Raw genomic sequence first — 14,775 nt, 5'->3', positions numbered from 1 at the left:
GGTTTCTAGTTCAGGGAAGCACAGTAGTTAGTTCTGTATCAGTGTTCCTACTCCAGAGCATAGGAAAGAAAATGGATTGCCTGTCTTGTGGGGGCGGTGGGACATGGCACAACATACGCTGCTTGAACAGAATATGTTTCAACAAGCTTTCTCTGATTTATTTGCTTCTGCCCTCCCCCTTCACCTTATTGTCCTCGAAGGAAAAAGGAAAGGCAGACTCAAGACAAATGCTATCCATTTTACTTTCTGTTTCTTTCTTTTTCAAGTCATTGTTGAGATAATTGCAAAAGGTTGTGTCACTGACTTGCCACAGGTTATCATTGTGTGAGAGAGTTGTACACAGAAGTGGAAATTCAGGTGGAGCTGAGCAATGTATTTACCTTTGGTTCTCTAAGCCTGGAAGCCTAATAGTCTGATTAGTCTTCAGAAATGTGAAGTGTATTTTTTCTTGTCAGAAACATTTACACATCAAAGCAGAACAACACCTGTGGATTTATTTTTTTTTAAAGAATCTGTATGTATGTTTATTGAAGAAATTGAATAAATGAGATTAAGCCTAGAAGTGTGTACATTGCCAAACATTTGCTGTGTGTTGCAGAAGGTGGATTCAGTGGGTGCTGCCTATCCACTGGGCAGAAATTGGAAACTGGCTTAGTGATACTGAGAGTACTTAGGGTTTGTTGGGTCAAGATCTTTGTATCTGGAAGGCTTTAATGAGACTTTTTCAATATTGGAAAAATAATGAAATATATGGAATAAATTCTCATAACATTTGCAATTTAAATTTTGGCTGCTATAGGGAAGGTATTTAGAGGTACAAATTGCAGTTCTGACTAGTGCATTACCTGTTATTTTTGCTGATCATACCATGTTAGGAATTTTCCTGGGCTGGGTGATTTTTTTCTCTATTTGACTACTGTTATATATGTTATATATATCTAAGCAAAAGAAGTTAATGACTTCCTCTAAGACAGCAAGAAGAATTACCAGGTTTCAGTCATGTGAACAGCTGTACAAACTTTGTCTGCAAACTAATTGCATAGGTGTTAGTGTATACAGTGACAGGCTGTGTAGAACACTTTTGTTATCAAAGACTCAGGAAGAAGAAAGGCTTTTAGATCTAGAAACTGTTCCCAGTAATGGCATTTAGTCAAAAAGCTGAAGGGAAAAAATTAACTCAGTTAACTAGTTTAAAGGTGGAAAAAAGCACACAGGGATTTAATGCAAAATTTTTATGTAAACCTTCCTGAAAAGAAATTTAAATCAAGGATCTTTGGGGTTAACTGAGTCATGTAAGGTAACAACAATAAATGAAAACTGATATTTAAACAATTGTTAAGGCTGTAGGAATTGAAAAGAAAACAAATAGGTTAATGAAAGCATGGACTAAGGTTCATAGTAACATGTTCCAAGGCTCAAATGCTCAACACAATGAAACTTGGCATTCACTGGGAATTTAAAGAAGGGATGGCATTTAACAGACAACCATAGATATGTCAGTATCAGTGAGAATATAAATATTACCAAAAGGACTGAAGAGAAAATTGGTCACATTAAAGAAGAATTGTAATTTATACTTTTCAGATAGTTTAAATTGGAAAGAACAGTCTAATTTACTTTTGCACATTAAGATGTTTAAGCAGTCTTTACAAATGTCTGATATTTAATTTGTATCTATTTCTGTTTTTATCCCCTGACAGCCTAGTCACTGTTGGTTGCATTTGATGGTGCCTGAATTTTCAAGGAGTCTACATAATCTTCTCCAGAAATTTTCAGATATTCCAGATATGTCAGATGTTTTAAGCAACTATTCAATCATCAATAATCTCACAAGGATAATTAATGATCTTATGGCATGCCTTGCTTTTGATAAAAACAAGGTAATTTTATACAGAGTTTCAGCTTTTGTACTGGATACTTATTTTTTACTTTCTGTTGCACAATATTCAGTAATAGTTTAGGAATTTCCAAGGCTTTATTAGATTTGTTTTCATTTCTATTCCTGTGCATCTGAAATCCTACTTTGTTTAGAAATGCACTGAGTGCACTGTGCTAACATTGGTTAATTTTTATCTCCTGTTTCAAAGAAAAATGGCTTAGAAGGAATTACAGTATACACAATGACCTGGATGCAGTTATTTAAAGTCAAGATAAATAATCCATTCTAATATTTTTGAAGCTAGTAGAAATTTTCCTTGTGTATCCAGGTTAAATTATATATTTTGCTAATGATCTTAATGTAAATTTAAAGATTATTTGGTTAAAGTTATTAATATACTCTTAGTATATATCACAGTGTGCAAAGCTCTGAGAGCTTCTCCATGGTTTAATTAACATTTTTATACAAAGGCACAGCAAAGACCAGAGGATATTGCTCCATTTCTATGTGTTTCTGGATTTTGACAGCAGCTGGAAAGATTCTTGCTCAAGAGATGTCTGATTGTCTGTGCAGGCAGGGGAGAGGGGAAGAAATTAATTTCTAGTCTGTTATCCAGATCTGAACAGACTATCAGTAATTAAAAATAAGTTCTGTAGTTGAAGGTTTTGTCCCACTGAATAAAATGGGTAAAATCCATAATGTCCTTTAGAGCAAGTATTTTATCTTCCATATCCAGTTATTTTTATCAGCTAAGTCCTTAGTTTTTGTAATTGCACTTTTCAACACCCAGAATGAATCAAATAAGAAAAACACTTAGGTGCCTTTAGAGTGGAATAACCTTGTAAGCTTGACATGTATTTGCATTGCATTGCTGTAAGTATTTAGATATTCCCTACTTTTCCATTTCAAACTGAATTATCTCCAATCTTCATCAGTGTATATTTTTTTTTTTCTTTTCTATTTTTGTCCGATGATTCAAAGCACTCAGCTGGGATGTGGTTGGGGAAGAAGAATTTCATTTTGTAGAAAGGAAAAGTAAATATCCTGTAATTCAGCAAAACAGCTAGCTATTGATTTTCTTAGACAATAATGATCTTAAGTCTAGTACTTTCAGCATCAAACATAAAATAACTTTGGAGCCAAAACCAGGAGGTTTTCCTTAGGACATACTTAGACCATGTTCTTACCACTGTCCTCCTTCTTAAGAGTACAGAGTAACCCCAGGCCAAACTTGACTTGCTGACATAAAAAAAAAAAAAGAAGGAAAAAACTGTCAATCATCACCAGAGAACTCAATCGTGTTTAGTCTGGCATAACAAACTTGTCTGTTAGACCTCAGAGTGACTGGGTTTCCTTGTTTATAGTTGCTCTTATTTTTAGGTGTGTGATCAGGGATCTCAGCCTGTTTCTGAACAGTGGTGTACCCCAGCTATTGTATTCTGCTCCCCAATGATCCAATGATCGTCATGTTTTTGTGTTCAGATTAAAAGACTCATGCAAAACTTTGCAAAGTAATGTGAAACCAAGGGGGGTTTTTCAATGAGGGGAATTTTAAAAAGTCTCTTGGTTTTCAGTATAGGATGGGAGACTGTCTTTCATTCCTTAACAATTTTGCAACACTGTATTAATAATTCATTTCTATTTGCAAAGCTAATTTGAAATCCTCAGATCAGAAGATTTCTTTGTTTTATGAAGATTGTATACAGCTAATCTAGTTGTCTGCAGGTTAAAAATATAAATTATTTTGTATCATCTTTGGGGATTTTTATTATTTGTTGAGGTGTTGAAATGAGCATCTCCCTTGACCTTTTTTCAAGCTGAAGTCTATATTTTACTCTAGGATTTTGTGAAAGAAAATGGTCACCTCTATGAAGAGGGTCACTTCATTCCTGAGGATTTTTTTAGGCACTTTAATAGTACCATTGAGGTCTACAAAGAGTCTGCAGACAGATTGGATAAGAATGACTGCATCCTGCCTTCAACAGTAGGAACTCTGGAGAATGGTAAGAAGGGTCTTCTTTTGGGGAGCAGAATCTAGGCAGAAATAAATGTGTGATTTTCCTTAGATTTCAGAGATGTAAAGATCTGAAACCAGGTCTCCATGTCACCTTTTTACTGCAAATAAAGTAACTACTGACACTGAAGGTTTTGTTTCTGTTCAAAGTCAAGTTCTAGTGCCATCACTCCTAGATACATAATTTCTCAGTATAATCACAATAACCTCGCATTATGCTGCTCTGTTTCTATTCATCCAAAATATATCCTGAAATGTCTTTTTCACATTGTTCTTCCTATCTTCTCTTAATGCTCTATTTAGTTTTATAAGGTGGTAAAAGAGCCCAAGATTGCACAAATGAAAGGAGAAGTTAGGATAAGCTGTAATTCACAGCAGCCTCAAGTCACCTTCAAGTTCATCCTACTTTTCCTGAACAGAGAAATTTTTATTTCATTTGAACATTGTAACAAGCTCAGGTCAAGCTCCTGCAGCTCTTTCTTATCCTTCCAGTAAATGGAGGGTTTGTGTTACCTTTTACTCTCTCTAGTGACAGATATTAGCTTTTAATTAGGGCAATGTGTCCAGTTGTACAGTTACATCAATAGTAACTAGAAGTAGATCAGTGCCATAACCTAAGAACTTGTAAGCAGTAATTGTTTTTCCAGATTAGCTATTCAGCAGCAGCTCAGCATGTAGACACTTCTGCCTCTTAATAAAACTGCCTTTTTTGGCTTAATCCACTTTATGAAAGTCCTACAGCCAGTTTTTGAAACAGCCCTATAGCCACATCAGAGTAGTCCTGTAGCCCATCATCTTCTATAGAGGGAACTGTATTTTAAATTTCATAATTCTGACACATTCATTTTCTATTTAGATTCCAGAGTCGCTGTCACAAAAACATTTTTGTTTCCTCCTGTTGCTGCCAGCTCTCTTAGGAATGACAGCATTGGCAGTAGCACTAGCAGTAACAGTAAGTACAAGTGATTGAATATATGTCTCCATTTTGTTCTGGTAGCTGGTTTTGAGAGCTCAGAGGAAAAGAATGTCATTAATTGTGCAAATTAATGGGAAGTTACATGTTCCTGATGGTGTACCATGTGTTTCTCAGCTGTCGTACTGAAATGCAATGAACTTATCTAATCAAAATATAGAGTTGCTATCAGGTTACAATTATGTGACAGCAATCTAAAACTTGGAGAGGGCAGGTCTCTTTGTTTTGGCTGTCATGAGGTCTCACTAGTCATATGGCCTCAGAAAATTTGGCCAGACACCTCATTTTAACTCTCAGGAAGGGAAATTGCTCTAAGTGGGCAGAATAGCTATCCTAAATCGGATGAGGGTACTCACGTGAATAAAAAGGATACCTATACACTGCATTTTGAGAGTACTGTCAACCCAACCAAGGTTTACACCAGCCCATGATTGTTTTGTGTAGTTGCAGAAGGGCCACCTCCACAGTCAGCATGCTTTTGCTTGGGGTCAGTGACAAAGTCACTACCTTTTTGTCAGGCTGTAATCTTCTTTCTGGCATACTCATGTCCATCTTCCTTATCTATCTTGATCACTGTATTACATGACAGCCCCTTAATAAGAGTCCAGAATGGTTGCTGTAAGAGCCTCAACATTACCTGTCACAAGGTCAGAAAGGATAGAGAATTGAGGTGAAAGGTAACAGTGAAGTTTCAGGGACTTTTAGTGACATCATGTACAACAAGGTGAACACTATCTGGAGCTTCCCACGTGAACAAGAGGGGATTTTCCTCAGAGGTTCCTGAAATGGTGATCAAAGTTTAACCTTGTTGTTTCCTTGTTCTCATTTCCCAGACATGTCAAGATGACAATGTGTATATCTAGCTCTCTTAACAATTTCCCCTTTTCACTTCACAAACATCTATGTTATCTGAAAGTGTGATGATGGTGTATGTGATTGGTAGTCCCTGTGTTTAAGGAAACACGTGCAGAGGGGCAGCCTCATGCAGTTTAGTGGGCACAATGGTAGCTTCTGATGGTGACACAGTTGCTACTAGGCCTGAGTTTTTCCTCATGCTCCTTCTCTTTGGAATGTAATCTAGTCACCCTCTGGGCTTTTAGCACCACTCATACTACCTTACAGTTGGCTCACAGCTGCTATCTGATTTGAAGCCCTTCTTGATTGCTTTCTAATTAACAGTAGGTCTTAAGTCATCATAGCCCAAAACCCTCAGAGTAGAAGGAATTAAAAAAACCCTCCACTCCTGGCTGCCAGCCTGAGTCTTTGGAAAAGAGAAGACTCATTGCCATAGATTCTTTGCCAGGAGGTCAAGAGCTGTCTGCAAATAACCTGATGAGCCCAGGGCCAACTCTGAGGCACTAGGAAGGGGTTAAAGAATTCATACCTGTCTCTATCTCAGGTCTGAACATGTGATAATTTTTGCTGCTATTGCTAGAGGAAAAATCTTCAGCCACAGCCTGAAGCAATGGGAATGGATCAAGAAGCCAAAAGACAGACAGATTACAGAAGCAGTTCAGATGAAAGGAGTTTGACTCAGTACAGTAACAAGAGGGGTGCTGGGCAGTGCAGTGGAGTGTGGCACCTGTGTCTGTACTGTGGAGGAGAGTGCAGAAGTAGGATTCTTAATCTTGTTTTGTAATTGGAACTGATAATCAAGTAGGAAAAAAGCCTAATTAAAATAATGCAGTAAATTGCTTGGCTACCATATGCTGTACAGGTGTGTTTTAACTGATTATCATTCTCTTAAGCAATTTATTGGAAAATTGGATCTCAATTAACAGCCTTATGTAAAAATGACATGAGGACTGCATGTCTGGCTGGGTCTGGGGACAGTTTGAACTCATAATCAGATTAAATTACATTAATTTGGATGCTGACTGGTTACACTGTAGTTACTCATTTGCAGGTTTTTTGCAGGGAGGGAGCTGTAGAATCTTTATTGACATCACTGTTCTTTTTCCCTGAAATAGCCTTTAGTGCCAATCGTAGTTTTTTCTTTACTTTATTGCTGAGGAAATTTTTGCTTTAGTTAATCCTTACCTTCTTGGAATGAACAATAGTGAATAAACTTTAGTACTTCCCCTGTGAAGACTCTGCAGCATAGCATTCCCCTGGCTTCAGTACTGTTCTCAGAAAAGCACCACTAAATTCAAATTTCAAAAAGGAAAACATTGAGAAGAGGGGAAACCTGCAAAAAAAGCACCTTCAGACACAAACTACAGTAATTTTTTAAAAATTAACCCTTTAATTTTAAACAGTTTTGAGTTATTTTCCAGTTTAATAGTTTCTAGAGCATTTAGAAACATTCAGTGTTTGCAAAAGAACCCCTCCAGACAAACCTGAAATGCATCATCCAATAAAATAATTTGTGAAATATCATAGAAATTGTATATAAATTAGCTAAGGTAGGGATTTTTATTTTTGCTACTTTTGTTGAGTCATATTTCATGACTCCATTGTTCTTACAGAACAATAAAATTAAACTACAATAATAGAGTAGAATATTAACTAAATATACACAAATAATCTTAGCCCAGATAAATGAAAAATAGAACAATTATTCTAATTGTTTTTTGAATGCTAATAGTGCTTTATTCATTCTTATATATTGAATATAGACTTTTAACATGTTTCTGCTTCATCTTTTCTCAAAAGGAGAAAGATCTTTTCTTATTTCTCATAAAATTCTCAAAAGACCGCTGCTACCATGTCAAATTTATTTAGGCTGCTTTGTTTTTTCCTCTTTATGTTACCTGAATGTAATCCACTGAAGTTCCAATTAGCTGTTAAAGTTTCAGTCTTGCTCATATTTCCCTGCAGGACTATACCACACATTTTCTAGAGAATGTAGATGAGATGGTTGCTATGTAAAGAAGAAGACACAGGACAAGAAGTCTTGAGTCTAATCTCTTCTCTTAGTGGTTGAAGCCATGAGATGAATTTCATGTTGCTCTGATCAAAGCTTGAACTTACTAGCTGTGACTAAAACTTCTCCTTCAATTGAGTGCCATAACGTTCTTTATAATTTCATGAAGAGTTCAGTGGTGCCTCCTTCCATTTTTGTCCATAATTTCCTCACAATAATTTAGCCCTATTATTTAGTACTGAGTAGCTCAAAGAACATGTAAACACAGAGATGTCTGTAACTGTTTTTATGAAGAAGCTCTCCTTTTTTAATTAAGCAAAAAATACCATAGTTTAATTCAGTAATTGCACAATAATTTTAAAATGTTCAGCCATGGCTGAATTGCAATTCGTGCTGCCTTCTGTGCTTTTGTTCCTTTGTTCTAACTTAATAGTTAATGGAAAACCCTAATGAACAGGTGAGAGCTGCTCTGCATTTTTACAGATAAGATCTTGTGGTAATTGTGTTGGCACTGAGCAGTGGTAAACTGGAAATTCCTTTGAGACATATATGGAAAAAAAAAAAAAAAAAAAAAAAAGAAGCCAGTGCTTTCAATCATAATCACACATGGCTCAAGGTAGGAAGTGGCTCAATAACTTCATTGTGTAGCTGAGTGGTTTTTAATGTAAATATATTTTGCTTACAGCTTAACATCCCAATGCCCATGAAGACTATACATAAATCAGCATCAAATGAGCTCACTTCCTTAGGGAATCTTCCACAAGATGCAGAGTGAGAGCTCTGAGAGATGCTAGCCTGCATCTACTCCCCTTTTTCACTCTACTGGATAGAGTCAGCAGTTCCTCAGTTCCTCTGGCATTGCCCAAAGAGTTCATAAAGTTATTGGTAGACCTGGTTCCTGCTATTCCTTCTCCTGCTCTGCCTTTACAACTGATGGGAATCAGAATCCTTCTGTGTAGAGCTCCAAAGTTTCTAACAGAGGAAAAGGTCACTGTAGCCATCTTTCTTTCCTTCTCTCCCTTTTCTTCATTAAGACAAGTCCCTGGGAGGTTCTCCAGACTGAAAATTCTTCAGCCTGTTCTGTTTTAAATTTTAATATAAATAAAAGGCACATGAAGAGGCCTGCCATGACTCATTTCATTCTCCCCAGATCTTTCAAGAGAATTTTTTCTGGACTTGAAAGTGAAATTAAATAATCTGGTTTTGCTTGCTTTTTAAGGTAATTATGAATTACTTAAATTTCAAATTAATTCATACACTGTCAGGTTGCAAAAAAGAAAATCTGTTGTGATTTTTAAAAGGTAGGCTAAGGAGAGCGTCACAAATGGGGCTGTATTTAGGCTCGATCCCTGTATTGCATGTCCATACATGGAAAGATAATTATAAATTCCTTTCAGTTTTCTGAGATGATTAAGGAATCATCTGCATTGGAGATAACTTTTCAGAAATCAGATTTTTCCAGTTTTAGATACCTCATTGTAATGGAGTCTCTTCTGTTGTCTTAAATTGAATTAAGTTTGTGGAAAATACTGTTAAAAACAAAGGTACAAAATTATCACTTATTATCCTGCATGCAGAACATTTCTCTAGCAGTTCATGTAAAAAACAGCATGCTTGCCATGACATGCTGCCCTTCACTGTGGGTAGGCAGAGAGTTTTGAGGTTATACACTCTACCATGTTATCAAACACATTATGTTGTACGTGACCTGAAGAGCCTTTCCTTTGATTTTTACTTCACTTTTTAATTTTTTTCTGAATTTTGTGGGGTGGAATCCAGAAAACATAGCCATCCCCATATGATTTACATAATTTAGCTATAAAACTCAGCAGTCTCTCACTGAGAATAATGGCATTTGGCAAATAAGGATTGCTTTTTACTTGCTTAGAGCACAAGAGCAATATCAGAATTTTCTTCTGAGAATACAGTTTAGATAATCAACATCAGGAGAGCATTTCTAGAGTTGTTCAGGCTGGCTCTACCCACTTGATTTTGCCCAGTTTGCTTGCAGATCAATTCTGCAAGCAAACATCCTTTGTGCCTAATTTGAGACAGAAAGTTAGAAAGTTATGTCTCCCCAGTTAATGTCTCTGCTTGGCTTTAATGTCTAAGCAGAAAGAGGCAGACTAATCAATAGCCTCTCTTTTCCAGATTATGTTCACCTCTGTAGAACTTTGTCTGCTTTCTTTCCCTTCTGTAGACAGATTTCTTTCATGGTAAGCTGGCATCAGTTCTGCTTGACTGATGTTTCCTTTTAGTGTGCCAAATCTACCAGATATAAGTGAAACTCAAGCCCCTACAGTCAGAACCTAGACTTTGCAAACAGTGTATGAGACACAGATATATATATATATAGTATATGAATATATAAGACACAGACTTCATGTTGTCTTGTTATTTCTATCTACATTGAGCCTAGAAAACACAGCTGAATTTCAGAGATAAAAAGAATATTTGTCTAAAACTTGAAAAATATCAACAAGAAAATCTGAGAGTTGAAAATGAATTGCTAGTTAATTATAAGAGCACTTCTTTCTAAACTAATGTATTTCCTTGAAGGCTGCTTAATAATGTACTAAACACCTGTTGTTTGACCCAGAATATCATACTGTACGTGCTTAGACATTTGCTGTTTGCATGACTCACGCAAATTTTGAGTGCTCTCAGTTCATTTTCATTTCTATGTATCCAATCACCTACACTTATCCAGCACTTACAGTTTGATTATTTTTCTGTAATCTGTCAATACACCCACCATTTGAGCTGCAGACACCCACTTTGAAATGAACCAAACATCCAGTGGACAACATCTAAAATACCAGTCTGCTGAAGTTCACTTTGCATTTTAGAGGGAGGGTCCCCAGGTGACTCTGTTGGACTTTCCACATCCTGCTCCTGATGAAATAACTCAAGGGACAAATTTTAGTCTCAGCATGCATGCAGCTCCCAGTGAGGGCAATGGAATTGTTTGTATACATAAAAGATTAGAATTGGTACTCTTTTATACAAAACGTTGAAAGCTATAAAGAAATGGTTATAACCAAATAACACAGAGTTAAACTTCAAGGTAGAAGGGTGTGATCGTGCTGAAGTCAGCGGTACCTTTCCAGGAAGCTTTGGAAATGATCAGGCTTATTCTGTTCAATTAACTTCCCCTGAGAGCCCTTGTGTTGGTTATTGATTAGTGGCAAGGCAAAGTGCCTGCAGTCAGTGGAAGCTGTCTGATGAAAATAATGCAAATGCACGAATTGACATATATTCTTTTCCAAATAATTGCTTTGTGTTTCAAAGTAAGACCTACAAAAATTAAGAAATCCGAAACTTTGAAGTGTGAGAGAGAGATAATTCTGTACAAATGGCAAAAAGAGAATTGATGTTGGTACTTTTCAATACTATTATTTCAGAAGTGGCTGGAGCATCCTTGTGGTCAAAAATTTCATGTAAGATTTTGTATGAAGTGCATCTCATGTACATTGCACTTTGAAGTATCTGTTCTGCTATTTAAAATGCTGTTATGTAGGTGGTGCATGAAAGTGCTCTTGCTAATAGTGTTGCCCTGAAGATAGTTTTCTGCTATAAATCTGTCTTTACTAATGAGAGTATCTTTAATTACAGAAGAAGCACTTGGCTTCATCAGCAGCTCCAGCCTGCAAGGGATCAGCATAGCACTGGCATCATTGCTGTCTCTCCTTATTGGCTTTATTTTGGGAGCCATATACTGGAAGGTAAGAGATACTACATATAATTGTTTACATAGTGATGCTGCATTTCTTAGCTGTGGGGAAATGGGAAGAGAACCCATTCTGTATTTGAAAGCAAAAGATACCTCTTTTGATTTTCACTTAACTGTGACTTGCAGATGTAAATCTGAGTGTCAAATTCTTGAATTCTACCATCAAAGTTCAAATCCTGTTTTATCAGCATGATCATTCTCTAATTGGAAACAAAAATTGTGTGACTCACCCAATTTTCCATTTCTCCTATTGCATATTAAGAAAGGATTTTTTTTTGCTTTTGGCCCCTATGCCCCTGCCTACTATACAAAAATTTCAATAGTAAAATTTATATCTGTAGTAGATCTCTATTAGAGGACAAGGTTTGGCCTACATTTTGCAAGATGACTTTGATATTTAACATCAGAGACAAATTGAAACATACAATTGTTTAGTTACTAAAGAAAGTTTTAGAATATTTATACTTTTAGAATATTATAGCTTTAGAATATTTATATTTAGTGCATTTTCTTCCTAGAAAATACATCCCAAATCCAGACCAGAAAGTGATGAAACTACACAGTGTCGTGACTATCAAGAGGAAAATGAGATAAGGTATATTGTTTCACTTAAAATTTGTATTTACAGATGTAATTTTATCTCTGGAAACTACTTACTGTTTAGCTGTGTGACAAAAATAAAAAACCCCAAACACAAGGTCTTGATGCAGAAGTAAAATGTGTGCTTAGGGTGTGCAATTTAAAGGCCTTTCTTGTTTAAACATAGAAATTGATATGGAGGATAGTTCTAAATACAGCATTTTATTATGGGGACATTATTTTCTCTGTCTTTATTCCCACTGTGAGAAAGGATTGCTGAGATCTATAGGAAAACCAACAAAATGAAGTAAATGTTGTTATTTGCAGTGTGTTGTAAAGCTAAGTTGAAGTTACAGAAATAAATAGAAGGCAATGTCTTTCTGGTTCTGCTCCTAAATACTTTTAAGTACCTTTTACAATAATATTTTTATGTTCTTTCTCTTTTTTACATTCCCTAGGGTACTGTTTTCTGTTGTGGTTTTTTTTCAATATTTGTGGAAAGTTAATGAGAACTCATTCAAATGCTAATTACTTCTTAAGGTCATCCTGAAATTATTCACATCTCTCTTCCTACTTATACACTGCTTTACCTGATTCTCAGCAAATCAAAAATACTTTAGAAATAACAGTTCAAGGTTTTGAAGTTCCTTGGACATTGGCAAGAAACTCTGTGAAATCCAGGAAAGGACTTAGGAACATTTTAAGAAAGAATAGTCCATGCTAAAGCATTTTGAGAGTATTGTTTAATTTCATATTTAATGATGTTTGATCAGATTTTAACTATGATTTAGTGAAATATCTGATGCAGGTGGCAGAAGGACTTGGCCTGTAGTTTTCTCACACTGTGTAAAATGCCTGCTGTTGCCATTGGTGAAGGGACAAATAGGCAAGGTACTAATCTAGCAGTTTGGTCACAGGAGGTGAATTTTTCTGTGTTTAGATTTGCTAAAGTAATAAATACTTTAAACAAATTTTCTTCATATACAGTATATAGAATGGAAGGCTGTGTGTTCTTTTCACCAAGTATATTAGTTCCTATAAATAACTCATTATGCACATCATCCTCATAGGTGTTAAAACTGTGAAATGGAACATATATCTTCCTTTTAACTTCACAGAAAATACAAAACATTTTTAATATGAAGAAAAGATGGCACAGTTAAATGCAGGAGAGGGCATTTCCAGGAACTTGAACCAAATTGCACTCTCTATCAGATGTCTTCATAAATACATGGCATGTGTTTTGGCATACATGGCATAAATGACTATTGCAAATTTGTCCTCCCCGAGAAATTAGGAATATTCATCTATAAGTAGGAAGAATTAATATCAAACAAAAATTATAATTTTTGGGCTCATTTTTTTAAATTTTAACTAATTTATAAGCCCTTCTATTCTATTTCCTTTGAAGGCTATTACTATAGCAATAAAGTACCTTTTTTTTTTTCAGTATGTTGCAGCAAAAAGAAAAGGAACATCTACAAGTGTAGCTGTTGCTTTTTCTCTCTCAACACTGTTACTGTTTCATGTACTGGTAAGTCGGTTATGGTAGGAGTTTTACCATAGACTTAAATACTTTCGGCTGCTTCAATATGAAGTGATTCAGAGTCCATTTTCAGGAAGAAAAGAAATATTGCTATCAGTCATTTCATTTAGCATTTAGTAAATATATAAGATCTTTAGCAGCTAATTTAATTAATCCTGTATCATTAATATGGACCTTTGATTTTGATTTTTAACTTGAATGCTTCAAAATGAGATTTACAAGAAGTCCATAAAAAAGGACAGCTACTGCTTCTCTTTTTTTGGTGTTAGAGTTGACACAGAGAAGCCTTCAGCTGTTATACTACTGTTTCAAATAAATGTGAACTAAAAAATACAATCTGGGAAAATTAGCAAGTGAGTGTAGGAGAACAGGCCAATTAGAGCTGAGCTTTTCTATAATTGTAGCTTAGTCAGCACATTTCTGTAGTCTCTGTAGCCTTATCAGATACATCAGTCTTGCTTTTGTAGGTAGGAGTGGGCAGCAAAGGTGAGTGAGGTTTCTCAGTGCCAGCTGTCCTTTGCAGAGCAGCACCTAATGCAAGAGGCTTCTTACCACAGAAATTGTGCTGTATTTAAGCTATGGCATCTGTGTAAGAGTCTGGAAAATCCAGACAGTGCTGAACTCTTCATTTTTTATCATGAGTGGAAAGAGCGGTGTAAGACCGTAACAGGCAATCTCAGTTTTGCAGTTCATCCTGTAACAGTTGCTCTCAGGTGTTTGATATGATTCAGTTAGCTACAACTTGAGAGGTTTTTCATTCTCCTTAACTGCTTTTTTCTACTATGTGCTCATTGAGAAGCAAAGTTGTCACTGCATTGGACAAGTTGTTCCATTTTTCCAAAGATGTAAACTCAGTTTCCATTTTTCCAAAGACGTAAACTCAAGATGATTTCAAAGGAAAGTTTGCTGCCAGAGATTGCCAATACCAAAATGCCCAAACAGTTATGTAAAACATGACAATGGTTCCATTACCTTAGATGACATAAATGAACTTTTGCAGGCAAGTGTGTTCTTGCATCAGGAAAGTACATCTTATAACATTTCTCCTTCTGAGTAAAGAAATCCCTATGCAAGTGTCATTAAATTTATTTTTAAAATTATAAGAAAAAAATATGTTGTATATTTGTGAAAAGATCTACTGAAACGAAAGGAAGACTACAGAAAGGAAAACTAATCAGCAAAATC

At 35.7% G+C, this 14,775-nt stretch overlaps 1 protein-coding gene across 7 annotated transcripts in view; it reads left to right on the top strand.

The window, feature by feature from the left end:
* The window catches only part of KITLG (KIT ligand), a 56,846-nt gene that overhangs the window by 38,025 nt on the left and 4,046 nt on the right, over window positions 1-14,775 (top strand). For 5 of the 7 annotated variants that reach the window (XM_085570197.1, XM_021528018.4, XM_085570200.1 and 2 more), the window contains 6 exons: window positions 1,701-1,880; window positions 3,720-3,882; window positions 4,750-4,845; window positions 11,348-11,457; window positions 11,984-12,060; window positions 13,495-13,578. In XM_085570197.1, the coding sequence (XP_085426323.1) occupies window positions 1,701-1,880; window positions 3,720-3,882; window positions 4,750-4,845; window positions 11,348-11,457; window positions 11,984-12,060; window positions 13,495-13,534 (666 nt within the window). In that variant the 3' untranslated portion in view covers window positions 13,535-13,578. The remainder of the gene's footprint in view (window positions 1-1,700; window positions 1,881-3,719; window positions 3,883-4,749; window positions 4,846-11,347; window positions 11,458-11,983; window positions 12,061-13,494; window positions 13,579-14,775) is intronic. The other 2 variants (XM_085570198.1, XM_021528019.4) reach the window with 1 other exon arrangement.

The sequence above is a fragment of the Lonchura striata genome, chromosome 1A, assembly GCF_050655825.1.
Source record: "Lonchura striata isolate lonStrDom1 chromosome 1A, ASM5065582v1, whole genome shotgun sequence".
Lineage (NCBI taxonomy): Eukaryota > Metazoa > Chordata > Aves > Passeriformes > Estrildidae > Lonchura > Lonchura striata.
This window is presented reverse-complemented; position numbering and strand designations above follow the sequence as displayed.